At 37.6% G+C, this 18,602-nt stretch overlaps 1 protein-coding gene across 1 annotated transcript in view; it reads left to right on the plus strand.

Annotated features, from left to right (window-relative positions):
* The window catches only part of LOC121423495, a 45,099-nt gene that overhangs the window by 1,812 nt on the left and 24,685 nt on the right, over positions 1 to 18,602 (plus strand). The window contains exons 2-7 of the mRNA XM_041618843.1: positions 2,755 to 2,865; positions 3,292 to 3,417; positions 3,839 to 4,111; positions 6,020 to 6,132; positions 7,548 to 7,737; positions 17,146 to 17,193. Coding sequence (XP_041474777.1) covers positions 2,755 to 2,865; positions 3,292 to 3,417; positions 3,839 to 4,111; positions 6,020 to 6,132; positions 7,548 to 7,737; positions 17,146 to 17,193 — 861 coding nt within the window. The remainder of the gene's footprint in view (positions 1 to 2,754; positions 2,866 to 3,291; positions 3,418 to 3,838; positions 4,112 to 6,019; positions 6,133 to 7,547; positions 7,738 to 17,145; positions 17,194 to 18,602) is intronic.

The raw sequence follows: 18,602 nt of genomic DNA on the forward strand, positions 1-18,602 counted from the left end.
CTGGACTTATAATTCTTCTTGCTTCGTTTTGATTTTTTAATTCTCGCTATTGTCTTTAATTTTTTCTGTCCTTTTTCTTCTTATCTAGGTCGAGTTGGTTTGGCGACGCCGTGTTTTTTTTTCTTTTTAACATTTAACATTGTTTAATCGCTGCCCTTGGTTATCTTAATTAATTACAATAATTAATCCGTGTGAATGATAAATCATTTTTTCCCCTGAATTCGACCTTTTTTTCTTACAGCCCGATTTTTTTTTGCCTTGGAAGAATTTTTTTCTTCAGATGGATTTCTTGAATTGTCTTTGGACTTTTTTTCCTGGAAACCTTCTATTGTTTAATTAATAAGCGATTATTAATTCGCCTTAATTGATTTAAAAAAAAACTTTCAGGCGGGCTTCTTGTCTTCGTTTGACTTTGTAGCGAACCATTTTTCTTAATTAATTAATGACGCTTGGTTCGTTTTAATCAATAAAAAAGTCAAATATATGTTGCTGTTTTTTTTCTTTCAGCTGGTATTCCTAATCTTGTCTTCGGACCTAGCATTAAGAATCTTGTTGTAATTAATTTAACGACTTCTTCTAAATTGATTATCCCCCCGAAACTGGGTTTTTTTTTTATCACAGCTAATCTTTATATATTTTGTCTTCGGACTCAAGTCTCAAGAAGCACTATCTTGCTTAGTAACGACTTTAGTTCGTTTTGATTAATCAAAAACACTGTTCTTATCGCAGGTGGCCTTCTTAATCCGTCGTCTTCGTTGTCTCAATTATCAGAAATGTTAATACTGATAAAATGTTGACCTTGGAATTGCCTTCCGTTTCTTGTCCACCCCGCCCTTGCTCTGTTCTTTTCGCCCCTCTCTTTGTTTTTTTCAGGTTAAGAACTTTACTAAGTAGATGAGCGTATTCGATTCATTCCTTGATGATCCAACAGCTGCCGCTTTGGAAGAACCAAGCCGGTGTATAACAGCCAAGGATCCAAAGTCGGGACCTGAAATTTGGGGGGAGTGTTGTACTTGTAGAGAAAACCTCAACTCCTGCACGGTGTTACCCACCGGCTATCGGGTCGCAACATGACCGGCATAAGAGCGTGGGACTCTTTTACCGGTAAATACTAGGCTCGATGTTTTGTCAGTCTCTGAAGGAAGCATCAGCAAAGGATTGCGAGCCCCTAGTCAGTAGAGACACAAGAGCTCGACCCGTCGAGCTCATGATAATCTGACATTCTCATGAAGAAGATTGATGGCCGCACCTTTTGCCATGATACCTGCCCTATGGGCGCACCTGCCCCATCGGGTTGGCAAGCCCAAACCAGACGACTGGTTAACCTTTTGCCTTAGTGGCAGGGGCAGATGTGGTTGTTCCGCTACCAGGGCTTCAGCCAAGTCCAAACAGTCCATTTAAAAGGCTGCCCACAAAGTTGGGTAAAGTTTGCGCGAGAACTTAAAAGTCGTGTGCTTCTGGCGAGAAGGCTTCCTTTTTTCATTAAAACTGGCCTCTCCATTCGGCGCACTTGAGTCGCCTCGCTGGCCATCACCATCCTCCCGTTCGGTACATGGTGACCAGAGAGGATGTGATTGTGAAGGTATCAGACATTCTATATCTGTCTACCCCGAGTGTTGTGAACCCTAACTCCAACTGAGGATGAGTCCCAACATGAAAGTGATCTTCATTTTCACTTCACAGGAGCTTTTCCAAATGGAAGCTTGGGGCCCCATTCTCTCGTCGCTTGAGGAATCAGTCCTTGTTGCCTCCCGTGACTTACGGGCCTTCCCGTTCGTTCTGCCACCGGCGCCCGGCGTGTTCATCCTTGTGATCACCGCTGCATTGCTCCAGAACACTTAGGTGGGAGTGGCGTGGACTCCAGGTGATTCCCACGCATTCGTTTTTGTCTAGAACCAATTGATCGCGCTTCAGACTTCTTTCCTTCTGATATCCTGTCTGGGCTTTTGAAATGGTTTTCGACGTGCGTGTTCCCAAATAGGTTTATCCCTTGGCTTATCTCGTGAATCTTTCCGCGCAGTGTTTCGCGACTCCTTTTCGAGCTAGTTTGTGGTTGCGTTTAGTTCAGCAGAGCTGCTTCCGCGTCTTCATCTCCCTATATTCTTGCGTACTTCTTTTTTCAGACATGCCTCCCTAAGGCTGAATCCGTGTTGGTCTGTTATAAATATAAAGGAGATGCATCATTGTTATAGTAGTAAATCAAGAAAATATTGATTTTATTAATTTACAAGATATCCTGTTGCATCTCCGTTAGTCCCTCATACCAACCCCCCGCCTTGCATGGTAACATGTCTCAATGTCATCGGCTCATAAGAGGAAATGGAGTATCCGCTTTGCATGATTGGCTATCGCACGCCACGTACGCATTGGTTTATTGTAAAAATATAGCATAGATATAAACGAGATGCATCAGGTTATTTAGTAAATAAGGAAATCAGTATTTTCAAGATTTCGAACATTTCTTTATGCTAATACTTTAAAATTATGTTTCCATCCCTTTCACAATATATCATCATCATCATAATTTTATAATTGTGGGATGGCTTATTTTCCATAGATTCTAATTAACTTGATTTATGAATATAGAGTTTTTTTTATGAATCAGTTGTGCATGCCTATAGATGTTTTTGCTCTCATTCTGATATGAAATTCACAAGTGACTGAATATGTTCCATTAGCTTGCAGTTTATAAGCCAATGACCATTTTCATATGATTTATGATTTCATGATTTGTACTGTTTTATGATTGGAAAGGTGCATGTTTCTCAAATCCCTGTCTAAACGGAGGTACTTGTAATCACCTTCCTGATGGCGGATACCGATGTGACTGCATGGATACCTTTACCGGACTCAACTGTGAAATAGGTTTGTGCAAACCAAGAGGAAGTTTACAAAGAAAAAGGATTTTTTCACAGTTTGCCTTTTTCTGAACGATCCCTCTGACATCTTCCTCAAACGTGATACATAATACAACATTTTCTAAAGGTTATAATTGTTTATCTCTGTTAGGGATATACAAAAAATATCAGGTTTTATTGCACAGCTGCTATTATGGGGCTGAACTAAATGAGTTTTATATGTGCAAACAGGATAAAATTATACGAAGAACACATAAATGTTACACAGTTTGAAAGATATTATTCAAACTGTACGGAGGGGGCTTCATGCGAATGTAAAGACTGATCTGAATAACATACAAACGTCATGCAGTATGTCGCCCTCGTTCCTTTATTCTGGATGCTACATTCTTATTACACACTACTTTCTCCTTTTCTTTCTTTTTTTTTTAAGCAAACACTAATCCTTGTATCGATCAAGATCAGTGTGTCCATGGTGTCTGCATTAATGTAGGACAAGGACAGTATGAGTGCGAATGCCAAGATAATTATGACGGGATTCATTGTGATGAACCCATTCGTAAGTAATTATATTCCAATCTCCATTGAATAAAGTATTGTATCGTGCAAATCATTTCAACTTGTACATGTGTTTATTTCACTATTAGCCATTAGTTACCGGAGGTTTAGATCAAATTCATTACCGATTCTTTCCGGGAAGAGTTCTCATAACCTCTTAATTACAATAAAAAACACAAAACCCTCGCCTAGTTCTCACCTCAAAACTTTTTTTGAATGATTATGTACACACAACTCATACGGTGTCGTTCCGGACATGGAAGACAAGACGAAACCGAAAATTTAAACATAGGCCTCATTGCTTATATTTTTTGACACTATCACTTCTATCTCCTTCTTTTGTCTTGTACAGTTATCACCATTATCCATCATAACAATTGTTATTTTTACATCTTCGTGGCTTTCTCATGTTCTTGTTCCAGTTCCAATAGAGGTTTCTCACCATCCGTCCAGCCAGATAGTCAATGTCAATGCCAATGTGAATCTGGTATGCGGTTTCAACCATGCCAAGCAGTACCACTGGTACAAAACTGTCAGGAAAGAAGGCGACGGTGTCCTTTTGCCAGACAGTGAGAATCGGAATCCATTGATAATCATGTCTGCTTCGCACAATGACATCGGGTATTACTTCTGTAGAGGCGAAGGTAGAAATGGAGAAATTTTGGAGACGACACGAGCATCTGTATATCTACGAGGTATTACCTAATCTAAACCTCATTTACCATGTCCCCTCCTCTGTCTGATTATTCTCCCTTTGTTTTCCATCATTTTTAATTTGTTTTCCTCTTCCTCTTTGCCTCCTTTCTTTCTTTCTTCCTTCCTTCCTTTTTTTTCCTCTTTTTTATTTCCTTTTTGTCTCGCCCACCAGAGGTGAAGGGGAGACTTCCGGACTTTTCGCTGTGCAACGCAGACGGACTTTACAACGGTATATTGATTTTGAAAGAGACTTTTGGGCCCATTGTTAAACACTGTCCTGTCATGCAAGTTGTGTGACATGAGAACTTTTTTACATTTGACGCCTGCAACGGAAACATTCAATCTGCGTTTCGTGTGCAAAATTCATTTTCAAGAGTTAGCACGTTACGTATATGTAACGTTATATGGGTATCAAAAACGTTATTTAAATTACTGAAAATGTAATATGTCGTGAGAAAACGTACGTCTTTTCGGTCAAATGCCCAATACTTGTCAAGGGTAGAGCCTCACATGCCAAATCCTTGTCAAGAGATGTATTTTAGTATTCTGAGAAAGACGTGCTTCCCTTGCTTAGGGTGCTTTTCGAAACTCCATGGTCGCACCTGGTATCCACTCGTTAATGGAAGTGGTCCCCCCCCCCGGAATTTGAAAATAAAGTTAATGGTTAACGTTAAAAGTTTACATGCAAGACTCTCTCATGACATACAACTCTTCAACCGTAAGTCACTTTTCAACCAAACTCAGATGGTAAATGTACGAGGGGGCCTGCATGTTTTGCTGCAGTCGAAGGTCACATGATAAGATCAAAGGCAATTTTCAGGTCAACGTTAAAGTTTACCTGCAAGACTCTCTTATGACATATAACTCTGCAGCCGTAAATTGCTTTTAAATCAATCTTGGATGGTAGACCGGTGTGTTGGCCCAGTTAGTAAGAGCGTCCGTCTCACAACCGGGAGATCGGGGGTTCAAACTCCGGCTGCGTTGAGACCAAAAGACGTAAAAAGATGGGAGTTGCTGCTACCCTGTTTGGCGTTCAACGGTTAAAGGGATAGAGCCTCGTCGATCCGACGTTGCACACCGGCTGCCGGGCCCACGATCAATTGGGCATAGAAAATTTTCGGAGTATTTCATTTCTTGTCTATTTCGAACAATAAAATATGGATTTTTATTTTGATTTTCAGATGTACTTTTGGGAACTGTATGTTATGGTGCATTCCAAGGTCGCACGGTTAGGTCAAATGTCATTTTCAGGTCAACGCTAAAATTTACGTGCAAGACTCTCTTATGACACATAACTTCACAACCGTAAGTCACTTTTTACCCAAACTTGGGTTGTAGATGTACTTTGGAAACTTGCATTTTATGGATTAGTTGCAGGTCACATGGTAAGGTCAAAGATCATTTTCAGGTCAACGTCAAAGTTTACGTACAAGAATCGCAATGAAATTTCGATATAATTCTGCTGCGTGCCCTCACAATATTTCTGGTTAATTTCATTAATGGGCGAGACAAAAAATCGCTTATGCCATGTTCTTTCCTCTTTCTCCCTTTTTATTCCTCTCTCTCCACTTTTCTTTAACTTTTTCCCCCGACGCCAACGCAGATTTACCGACGATATCCAGACAGAGTATTGGGATGTCGCACCCCCCCCCCCCATCGTTAGCGACAGCCCTGGCAGTGATAGCATACTAAGAGTGGAGAGCATATTCAATATAAGGAAAGTTGCCTTCTTAAATGGAATACCATTAATAACCCAAATCTTCATGTCATGGAACGACATGAGTACCTACCTTAATGAGATTTCCTCTCGTCTCAAATCTCAGGTATGATTTTTTTTTACACAGGGCAATGAATTGGTTCTTCCCTGGATAATCCACTAACTTTAATTCCTGTGTTCTTTTTTCCAGATCTAACCAATATACAAGTTTTGAATGTACGGTTTGCTATACCATTTCGCGAAGAGCTTCATGACCAAACTTCCATGATATATAAAGAAACGGCTTCCAATATCACCAACTTTGTAAGTTTCATAATATCGCTAATTCTCGCCTTACAAAACGTGCTATTATCCTATTATAATGATATACTGCAATAACCATAATTACATTACTGCTACTATAATGTGTAGTTAGATTATAGTTTGAACATCACTTCGGCATTTTCTACATTCTTCTCTAATCTCTATTGAGACATTATAGGATTTCCCCCTTTTTTCAAAGAAATCCATACGGAGTTCTGAATTGATGTATGTCTATGTATTGAAATTTAGAACAGGACCAGCCATTTTATCGTAGAAACGCAAAGCATCATACTGGGTGTCTCAGGAAAAAGTGGAACGATTTGTGTGTGTGTGTGTGTGTGTGATTACCCGTGATGATCTCTGATCATTTTATAAAGCACCTTTAATCCTTAAAATCATGATCTCATTTTCTTTCATTCTCACCCGCGCCCGCCTTCAGTCAGTGACAAAATTAGTTTGCATTGAACAAAACCTCGATTGTTCAATCCTTATTGGCTTTTTATATGTCCTTTACGTAAAGTTTAAGCGGTTATTTACCCTTATCATTCTTTTTGACATATCATTTTAAACGACTGAAGCAACATTTTCAAGACTCACTCATTACAATCGCTGATGTAATTTACGGTGCACCATGTGGAGTGCATGTTGTAGAAACAGTGGATAGAAGAAGAAAAGAAATGGATAGTCGAGAAAGTAGAGATTTGAGAGTAGAGAACTAGTGATCTTTCTTGAATGTAGTCCTGAAAAGGACTGTAAACCTGAAGACGGAGAGTCAACCTGCCCGAAACGTCGAGTCTTTTTACTGCTTCTACTCATCATTTCTACTCACCGACTCAAGCCAGCATCTCCTTATCCATCCTACTACTCAAGCTGTTTTTAACTCATCAATCTCTTCCGGTTTACGGTCCTTTCTACAACACTCCACATGGTGTACCGTAAACCACATCAGCGATTGTACATGCCACCATGCAAACTTCAAACAACATCTCATTCATTACACTCACTTGTTACATTTTTGCAATAATTACACACTCCTTGAAAGAAGTCTTCTATCTGCTGATTATTAGCTCGCTTGCTCGCATATTGATATTAACTGTAATTCATTACTTTATATCACAACAGATTGCAATAAAGTTATCGGGGAAAAAATCGTTATTTGCCTTTAACCGAAAGATTGTAGTATTGTGTATATATACCCCCTTTTACACAGCTCTTGGTGTAGGGTGTCCCCAACATTTTGAATTGTGAATATATTGTTATGATCCCCCACCCCATCCACTGCTCGGACCGGATTTACGTTAGTGGCTGTCATGATAATTCATGCAAAGATGTCAAATTCATAGGAATGTTTTTCGAGGGTAGATAATACATGTATGAAATATATCACTGTTTTCTTGGTTTTATCTTTTGTGAAGATGGAAAAAGGCCTAAGATCAAATACAGGTCTAGAAGGCGTTTTGGTAGTATGTAGGGCGCTAAGACCAGGAAGTATCGAGGCTGATTTGAATATCTACCTTGATAAAACCAATATGTCTGCAATGGATACAGAACATCTAATCGGTGATTCTATTCAAAGCATGGCAGAAAACTCCCCTTATAAAAATCGCCAATGGTATTTGAATGGTGCCGAATGGTAGTTGAATGGTGATCTGAATGGTAAATGGTACGCGAATGGTATTTAAGTGGTGTTTCAATGGTAAGTTCTTAATGGTAATTGGTAGTTTATTTAATGGTAAATGGTATACCATATACCGAATGGTGTTTCAGTGGTATGTGACTAATGATATGATTGGTATGATGAATGGTATACCATTAACCCAATGGTGTCTCAGTGGTATTCAATGGTGTCTCAGTGGTATGTGCTTGTAATGGTATGATTGGTATGATGAATAGTATACCATACATCCAATGGTGTCTCAGTGGTATACAATGGTGTCTCAGTGGTATTCAATGGTGTCTCAGTAGTATGTGCCTGTAATAGTATGATTGGTATGATCAATGGTATACCATACACCAATGGTGTCTCAGTGGTATACAATGGTGTCTCACTGGTATTCAATAGTGTCTCAGTAGTATATGCCTCTAATGGTATGACTGGTATAATGAATGGTATACCATGCACCAATGGTGTCTCAGTGGTATACAATGGTGTCTCAGTGGTATTCAATGGTGTCTCAGTAGTATGTGTCTCTAATGGTATGACTGCATGGTATACCATACCCAATGGTGTCTCTGTGGTATACAATGGTGTCTCAGTGGTATTCAATGGTGTCTCAGTGGTATGTGCTTGTAATGGTATGATTGGTATGATGAATAGTATACCATACATCCAATGGTGTCTCAGTGGTATTCAATGGTATCTCAGTGGTATTCAATAGTGTCTCAGTATGCCTCTAATGGTATGACTGGTATAATGAATTGTATACCATGCACCAATGGTGTCTTAGTGGTATACAATGGTGTCTCAGTGGTATTCAATGGTGTCTCAGTAGTATGTGTCTCTATGATGGTATGACTGGTATGATGAATTGTATACCTTATACCCAATGGTGTCTCAGTGGTGTCAAATGGTGTCTGAGTAGTATGTGCCTCTAATGGTATGACTGCATGGTATATCATTATATACCCAATGGTGTCTCAGTGGTATACAATGGTGTCTCAGTGGTATTCAATGGTGTCTCAGTAGTGTGTGCCTCTATAATGGTATGATTGGTATCAATATGGTGTCTTAGTAGTATGTGCCTAGTGGTATATATAATCATGTTGGATAATTGTAAAGCTATAGTGGCTTAGTGGTGTTTGCCTATTGAATGCCATTTGTGTTAATGGTGAATGATATGCCCAAGTGCATTACCCATTAACATAATTCCGAAGATTTAAAGAAAATATATCAAAGATTAAAAGGTATTTAGAGTTAATTAAATATCTGACCTGTGACTTTTATGCGAGCAGCTTCCCCAAATCAAGTGTAATCGCTCATGATTGTAAACATGGTCTCTTGCATTCTTTTAAATTGTCTTTGTCCTTATTAAGTAAAAGGTCTATATGTGTTTAAATATTATTGATCCAGTGGTTATGATACAATATTATAAATTTGTTATATTTTACAATTGTACATATTACCTTCTAAATTTAAATCTGATGCAATGGGTGCAAAAATAAAATCAATCGGTCAATGAAACCTTTTTTGATAAAAAGGGTTTTAATTTTTAATTAATAAGTTTTATTCTATTTTTATAATCATTTTGCTTGTTTATGGCCGCTTTTTGTAAAAAGAACTATATACTGAGTGTTCCAAGAAGATATTTGCAATCAATCCCAAAATTCGATCAGATGCAAATTTACAGGTGATGATACATTAAGTTTATCTAGAACATATCAATTTGGATTTTTTTATGGATCAGTTGCAAGTTTGCAATGAAAAGTATGACTCTCATGATTTTGGAGTCTGAAATTGATTTGCGTTCGATTGCTTCGATTGCAAGTTTCTTGCAATGCCCCATATTTTGCTCAAAATGAATTCACTGTTGGTTGTCTTGGTCCCCCAACCTCTATCAAATTCCCATCCGCAAACCCTGATTTGGTCTGTCTGCAACGTCAAAAGCCCCATCTGAACCCATTTGTACGCTATTATAGCTGCTTCCAATCATGAATTATTTCACCCTTTTTTTACAAATGATATTTTCAAAATTCTAATTCTATTTTTAGACCCTAAATATTCTTTCCCACTTGTGGACGGCGTTTATAAAGAGGAGAGCTATTCTATAGACCGGCATTACTTGATTGAAATGATTTATCCACATGGTCTTGCTCCCTCACCCCTATCAAAATTCCCTGCCGCCATACAGGGTATAGTACAATCTAACAGAAAAGAAATCTACTGAATGAAATCTCAATTTCAATCATTACAAAAGCAAATTAAAAGGGAAGAGGAGTGAGTAAAAAAAATATATATATAAAGGGGAAAAAACAAGAAAAGAAAAAAGGCAAAGAAGAAAAGAAAGATTAACAGAAAAAAAAGACAACGAAAATAAAAAAGAAAAGAGAGAGAACAGGAAAAAAAGTGAAGGGATCGAAAACTTTTTTCATAGATTCCAAGATCCAAGGAAAACAGTGGCACTCACGCCATCATGGTTTCCAACCCAGAAGCAATCGAGAGGAAAAAGAAGACACCCCTGATTTGGTTTTAATCCACCCCCTCCCCCCCCCCCCCCATATGCGTTGGCAAGCAGGGCTGGGCCGCTTGGCTGCTTGCTAGCTAGCTCTATTGCACGCGCGCGCACGTGCGTCCAACCGCCAATTACAATATTTGAAAAAGAAAACTCCATCTACCAGGACCGCCGTTTTGCTGTTGATAAGTCCGTCGATAATTCATCAAAAACGAAAGGAACATGGGTCAGATTCGGACAGCGACTTCAAAGTCATTTGTAGAAGTCTAAACAGTAAGTTCTATAACAAATTTCTTTGATTTATTTCTCAAATTGTCTCAAAATATTAGATGTCGGTGTACTACCACGACCACTGCACTGCCACCGCCATTGCCCCGTTGGCGCTGGCCGCTGCTCTACGCGGCCGGGACGTGGCTATGACGATAGGGAGTGCTTATGCTTTGTGTTGGCTGAGTTTAGCTCGGGGAGCATTGAATAGATTAGTAATTCGCTCATATTGCCTGATGTTTATTGTCAATGTTTTACAAAAAACCGTCTCTGAATACGTTGAATTCATGAATGAATGATTTGTTAAACTAATGTCAAGACTGTCAAAACGTTAATTGTGAAACACGTAGGGCCTACTGCACAACGTTAATTCACTGAAATTGAAAACTTGCCGACAAATAATGTTTTGGAATTAGGCCTATAAATTTGTTGTTGTTGATGGATGTTGGTAAATGAGATAAAATGGAGGTGAAACATGGAAGGGGTCCTAAAGTTTAAAAAATGATAAAGGCTACGCAGCCCCTATAAAGTTACACTCTACCACTCATGGCACGTAAGGTGAAATGTGCACTTTGTGTGTGGAACTGTGACTGGACAGAGTGACAAACGATTCCTATTCAATTTTTCTACAGAGGCTGCAATAATTATGCAGAGAAAAGTGGTGCTAATGCAGTTTTGCACCGGCCGATTACCAGCATACCTCATCACCAAAATTTGTTCCCAAATGTCATGACAGGTCTCTCAGTCACATTTCGATGTTAATACCACCGCTTTTCAAAATATCTGGAACGGCTGTATTTAGTCTTCGATCTCGATGCGTTGATCTAATCCGTAGACATCACTTCGCGGATTGCTTGGATTCGCTGTAATGTTTATTGGGACTGAAGTTAGCGAACAAATCATGCTTACATGTGGCGAACAAACAGCCAACATGCCACATGCGAATCTTCTGGTCGCATAACTTCGGTCCATATCAACATGACGGCAAATCCAAGCAATCCGCAATATTTTAGTGGTGGGCATATTGTGTATTGACCTCAAAATGTGTGTAGACAATTTCTGGTGGGGAGTTTTGCTCGAAGTTGGCTGGTGTGAAACTTGTGAAGCATTAATGCGGGAGGGTATTATTAGATCTTTTCATGGGGCTAGGCATATCAATTTTTAAAGTAAATTTTATCCTTTTTTAAGTTTGTCCTGTGATCACATTTTATCTGTTTTTATTTATTTACTGATCAAAACTTGCCTAAAACAATGTCTGGAATTCATCCACTGACATATGATTGTCCATGAACGGATCCATGATTTCTCAAAGGGGGTAGTGGGGCAGATTTTCCCAAGGAAACTTTAAATAACAAGCAAACCAAAAAAGAGATCCTCTTGTATGAGACAATATTTTCAATATAAATATTTGCTGTAACTTTCGAAGGGGGGGGGGAACACTTGTGTAAGAAAGCCACATTCTTATCTTGCTCTCAAGGTGGGGGCACAGGGGTCCATTGCAGAAAGAGTTGCGTTTAAACGCAGGTAAAAAAATCAATCGCAAGTCCCAAATGCGCGCTGTTGATTGGTTGAAAATCAAGTTGCGCATGATATTTAGAGTTGCGATTTATTGCAACTCTAAATATACAACGGACCCCAGGTCAAATGTGCCCACTTGGATCCGCTTCTGTGATTGTCAATACCAGGGAAATGGAATTTATGTCATCGATTACCCTCCTTTTGAAAATTGCTGCTCTGGAAATTTGATTTCAGATGACATAGCTATTACTAGTATAAATCATGCACAGTTATAATACAGCCTTGTCTGAACTAAGCTGAACAATATCACATTTCCTTATTGTTTTCCTGAATTCTGGGCTGGTAATCAGAGATCCATGAAAAATATCTCTAAAATTAATGTTCTAAGATCATTCTTTTTCTATTACTATATTAGTATTCTATTTTTGTTTGTATCTGCACATACATGCAGATTTTACAACACTCAAATTGATTTTATTTCATTTTCAAAGTTTGGACGACGGATACACTGGATGATAAGGTTAATGGTCCAGCCTTATCTGGGAATGACACGACGGGTGTTGAACACAGAAAACGTGCCGTGTACAAGAAAAAAAATGGAGTTATGAAAGGTATGTGTGTAAGAATTTTCTTCAGTAGGAAAAATTGCAAAGCTTCATGAGATAAAACAGATTGTATTCCTGCAGTGGCATAGCTGAAAAAAAAAAATCAGTATGTTGGCTGAGGGGGAGGGGTGGACGCTTTGTCCTCAGGTATTCATTTGTTGTGGTATTTGTCATCATTGGGGCCTCCCATTAGATAATAGGTTATTTTCTTCCCATCTATGGTTAAACATAAATTTATTTATCATATTTTACAAAATGTTTTGTTAGTATTTGTTAATTGGTACCATTCAATTGAATGGTAGTGTATACTGTAAATTTCTCGATATTTAAAAAAATATATGAACTTCTAAAGAAAGCTTACACACACGACAAGCATTGATGTTTTGAACCCGTAGCTAATATACTGTCCTTTGCATTGTTTTCATCCAATATTTCTTATTACAGCTTCAAGGAATTAATCCTGCCGGGTACCCATTCACTTAACCTGGGTCTAGTGCAGCACAGTGTGGATAAATTTCGGGCTGAAGGAAAACACACCATGGCTAGGACTCAAATTCATGACCCTCTGTTTGTAAGGTGAGAGTCAGAACCACTAGACCATGACGTACCCAAGCTGATGTCATATCCCCACTTGTTCTTTTGTATTTTATTACAAGAAGTCGTGCTTATTTACACTTTGTCCTCCGAGAACTATAAAAAATGGAGTGAAAATTTATTTCAAAGACATGTCCACCCTAACAAAATGTTGATTTGATTAAAAAGAGAAAAATCAAACATAAAAAACGGATGAAAAATAAGGAAGGTATGACATTTTTAAGTTTCACTCAATTTCACTTAATAGTTATATGCATATCCTGGTCGGTATGCAAATGAGGGAACTGATGACATCACTCATTCACTTTTCTTTTGTTTTTTTGAATATGAAATATAATTTTCTCCCCATTGACCTATGAAATAAAGTTTTATTTCTCACTGAACATGTGGAGTTACCATTGCTTAACATTATTTGGTTCAGTCCAGTTGGTCCTTATTGTCAAATCTGTAAAATTTGAAATATTGTAGAATTCAAACAATGAAAAACAAACCAAAAAGGGACATCATCGATTCTCTCATATGCATGTGGGTAAATTGTGCATATAACTATTTTGTGAAATATAAGCGAAATTTCAAAATGTCATAACTTTCTTATTTTGCATCCGATTTTGATGAAATATTTTGCATGATGCTTGCCTGATTTTTCTTTGTTGATTCAAAACAACCTTTTCTGTGGTGGACTTGACCTTTAATGTGAAGATATTCATTGCTGGAAATAATGATATGATACTTGGGACATATCATACACACATGTATGATAATATTAAATAATTATGATTGCATTTTATACAATAAGCATAGCAAATATTCCTGACGATCATGTGTACATTAGGTTAATTTTTTTACCAAAATATTGTTGAAATTTCAAATTCAATAACTTTGTTATTATTAGATGTTAATGAAATTTTCAGCATGATGCTTTTCTGATTCATTCTCTCCCTACCAAAATCTCCCCTTTTCTCATGCTTTCTTTCTATGGTCCCCTTCATTCTCCTTATAACTATTTTATGTGTAAAATGTAACCAGTCGTCCAACCCATTCGATTGAAGGGCTAGAGGTACTCGAGACTGAAAGTTATGTGATACAATTCAAAGTGTACATCAGACAAACAAAAAGCACTTAAAATTTCATCAAAATTTGTTGAGGATTAACGAAGTTATGACGAATTAAAGTTGTTATTTTTTGGTAAAACTGTTCTCTTCAAGTCCTCATGAATATACAAAATCACAATTTATATATTTTTTGTATTATATGAATTCAAATTTTGTCCAAGCTAGGTTGTAACAAATTACAATTGACTACTGATTCTGTGTAAGACAATCATATTATTTCTCACACATAGTTGAGTTATTCATCTGATTCAGCACAGCAAAAATAGACAGAAAAGAAATAAGTGGGTATCTTGCTCTTGTATATATTATTTTCTATATATTTTGCAAAAAGAGGTCTCTATTTTTTATGTTTTTTAGTGTTCCAAATTGAATAATTTTCTTTCCCTATTTTCATTATATTTTCTTTCTATGTGTGATATATTATTTATTTCTTAATGTATCTTTATTGTATTTATGATAAACTTTTGGCATGTTTCTACAGTAAATCATTAAAAACAGTTTATCTTTTCCAGACTCGAATAACCTTATCGCTCTTAAACCAAGCTGTTTCTACAGACCAAAGAATCTGATTAACTTGCATTTCGCTTCGCAAATACGGCAGAAATCGGAAAATTCAACCTATAACATCAACATTGCATTTTGGAATGTCAAAAATTGCATCTCGTCAGGAAAATTTTCAAAATTCATGGTAGATCTCACTCATTGTAGCAGGTATACATGTTTCGCGATCAGCTGGCGAGATTAAACAGGCCAGAATATATGTATACTGTGAGATCGCACTTCTGGGTTCAAGCACTTAAGCCAGACATGAATGCTATTTTGCCCCATGTTTACAGAAAAGTTAAACGGATTAACATGGCAATAACCACCTCTCAAAGATGGTTATGAGAAACCGTATTTTGCGCGATGCAATTTATCAATTAACTGCATCGCGTTTGTTTCTACAGGAAACTTATCCAGGATTCTGGATACTTAGGCGGGTAATACTTTTTAACAATTCTTTGTAGAAACACGCCATTGATATATCTTTTTAGGTGAAAAGAAAAAAAGGGAACAATTTGGGGGACGGGGTACTATTTTCCCCCTTTTGGGGATATTTCATTTCTTCTAGGTGTGGTACCCTTTATTCATTTGGCCATGTGAAGGCTATCGCACATTTTGAGTTTAATCTTCAAAATTTGGTGTTCATTAGTTTGTTTTCCAAATTCTGTCTTGCATGTAAATTTATTTATAGGAAGATTAACATAATACCTATGTGGAGTGTAATCATTGATCTCTTGTAGTGTCGCGCAGTCACATGTATTCATAATATGGTGCTTTTATACCATTCCTGTCAATACTCTTTTGTACTTGAACTTATTAGTAAAAAAAATGTTTATTAATATTGTTGAAAGCAATTACACACAACAGATTTAACATCAAGTATCAGGTTTGTACGCAGAACAGTGGTTTTGCCAAGTACTCAATCCATGTAAAAAGCAATAAGAGAGAACAGGTTTATTCTTGGAAATGTTAGTCTTCATTTGTTGTGTTTTTCAATCAAACTCGATCTGTCTTGATACATGTTTATTTTTTTCATAACAAGATTGACAGAGATATCAACGAGTAGCTAAGACTAAGTCATATATATTAATAACTTATGTGCTTTAATTATAAAGTCTATACTTGTGAATACTCTGTGCCATTTATGCTGTACTTAAACTTCTTATAGTAAAAACAATTTAATGACGTTCTTGAAATAACTGCTTTCATTTATTTTTCTTGTGTATACATATTCCATTATTAAGCCTACCATTAACCCCAGAGATATGTTGTACACCATTGGTCTACCATTCACTGTACTTTATTGGCTTACTATACATTGCACATCTTTGTTCTTCTGTCTACCATTGGTCTACCATTGAATGTACACTTGTGGTCTATAGTGTATGACCAATGGTGTTATTTGAATGGTTGACTAATAGTATAGAGTGTATGGTATGACAGTATTGTATGGTAAATGGTAGGTCAATGGTGTACAGTGTATGGTAAGCCAATGGTGTATGGTGTATGGTAAGCCTACCGTACGGTGAATAGTAGTTCAATGGTGTATGGTAGGCCAATGGTGTACTGTAAATGGTAGGTCAATGGTGTATGGTAAAATGGTGTAAAGTGAATGGTCAATCAATGGTGAACGGTGTATGGTGTACGGCGAATGGTAGTTGAATGGTGAGTGTCGAATGGTACACGAATGGTGTACGTTGAACGGTATGCGAATGGTGTACGGTGAATGGTGTACAGTGAATGGTGTACGCGAATGGTGTACGATGAATGGTACGCGGATGGAAAATGGTACATGAATGGTGTATGGTGTATGGTGTATGGTCAATGGTAGGCGAATGGTGTATGGTGAAAGGCAATTGGTAGGCCAATGGTGTCCAGTGAATGGTGGCTGAATGGTAAATGGTAGGCCAGTGAATGGTGGCTGAATGGTGAATGGTGGTCAATGGTAAACCTGTCTATAGTGGCCATATGGTAGATCAATGGTGAATGGTGTTTGATCAATGGTATATGAATGGTAAATGGTGCTCATGAATATGGTAATAGTAACGTCCCAATTATTTAAATTAGTTTGAATGGTATACCATTGAGGCTTGAATGGTATACCATTGGTGTATGGTGGGTGCTGTGCGAATGGTATTCCAATGGTATATCAGTGGTGTATGATAAATGGTAGTCAATGGTATACCATTCAATTTTTTTTATAAGGGTCCAACGGTTTTCTAGATTCATCGGTGATTTCGGTTCAAAATAAAGGTAAAATTTTAAATTTTTGATCGAATACTTTATCCATTTTCATGTGATCTAGGGTCATCGTAGACGTAGGGTGATTACATCCTGCTAATCGCATGTTCTGAGGGTTGCGTACAACGATCGTGCGATTTTCGTGCGGATTCACGGCGCGGAGTTATGTTTTAGTCTCGCATGCATAGCAGAGCGAGACTTTTCCGACGGCGGCGGCGTCGTCAGCACTGAAATCTTAACCAACGTGAATTGCGGGGGGGGGGGGGTAATATTCAATAGTTGTTTTTCAAAGTCGGCGTTGCTTGAATGACGTAATGGAGGCGAGACTGACAGAGGCATTCCACTTGTTTAATACCGTAGGATTGTAGCCATTGAATACCTGGAACTATGCCATTATGACAACTACTATGGAAACACGGGGCTCAACAGCCAAGCAAGGTCTCTATTGTACTTGCTTTTCTATTTATAAAATGGACTCAAGTCTCCATATCAACTGCTGTTTTGTGGCGCTCATTTAAAGGAATGGTCCGAGCTGAAATTATTTATAGCTTAATAAATAGAGTAGAATTCACTAAGCAAAATGTTTAAAATTTCATCAAAATCGGTTAACAAATTACAAAGTTATTGCATTTTAAATTTTAGCGATATTTTTTTTAAAACAGTCGTCATGAATATCGATGAGGTGGCTGATGATGTCACATCCCCACTTGTTCTTTTGTATTTTATTATATGAAATTACGTTTATTCAATTTTTTTCCTCCAAGAACTAGAAAATTGGATTGAAAACTGATTTAGTGCATTAGATATTTATTGCTGCAACTTATTTCATTATAAGCATGATAATGGAGACATATTATTCACACAAGTATGAAATAATGAAAAATATGATTTTATGTAATAACATAAGAAAACTGAAAGTGGGGATGTGACATCATCATCCCACCTAATGAATATTCATGACAACTGTATTTTCTTTTACAAAATATTGCTAACCTTTAAGCTTCAATAATTGTATTTATTATTAGATTTTGATGAAATTTTCGGTATTTTGCAAATATTTTCTGCCCGGACCATAACTTTAATGCTTGGCCAATATGCAGTGTTCAATATTGGTAGGTCCTCTATTTGTATCGATAAGGAGGCGTCGTATAGGTTAGGAATAGCCCAAGAGCATAAGGTTTAACAAGGAAATTTCTGGTAACAAGCGGATTTTTTCAGGATAGGTCCAGGAATATATTTCCTTAGGGTTTCCGTAATCCAAGATGGCGCCCAAAACTGGCTGCCATTCACACTGACAGAAAATGGACATAGCTCATTCATTATCCACATATTTGATTTCGGTGCACCTTCCATAGTTTAAGGGGTACTTGGAACCCCAAGATGGCGTACAAAGAAAGGCTGTCAAACTCCCCAGTGTAGAC

This window comes from Lytechinus variegatus, chromosome 11 (assembly GCF_018143015.1).
Source record: "Lytechinus variegatus isolate NC3 chromosome 11, Lvar_3.0, whole genome shotgun sequence".
Taxonomy (NCBI): domain Eukaryota; kingdom Metazoa; phylum Echinodermata; class Echinoidea; order Temnopleuroida; family Toxopneustidae; genus Lytechinus; species Lytechinus variegatus.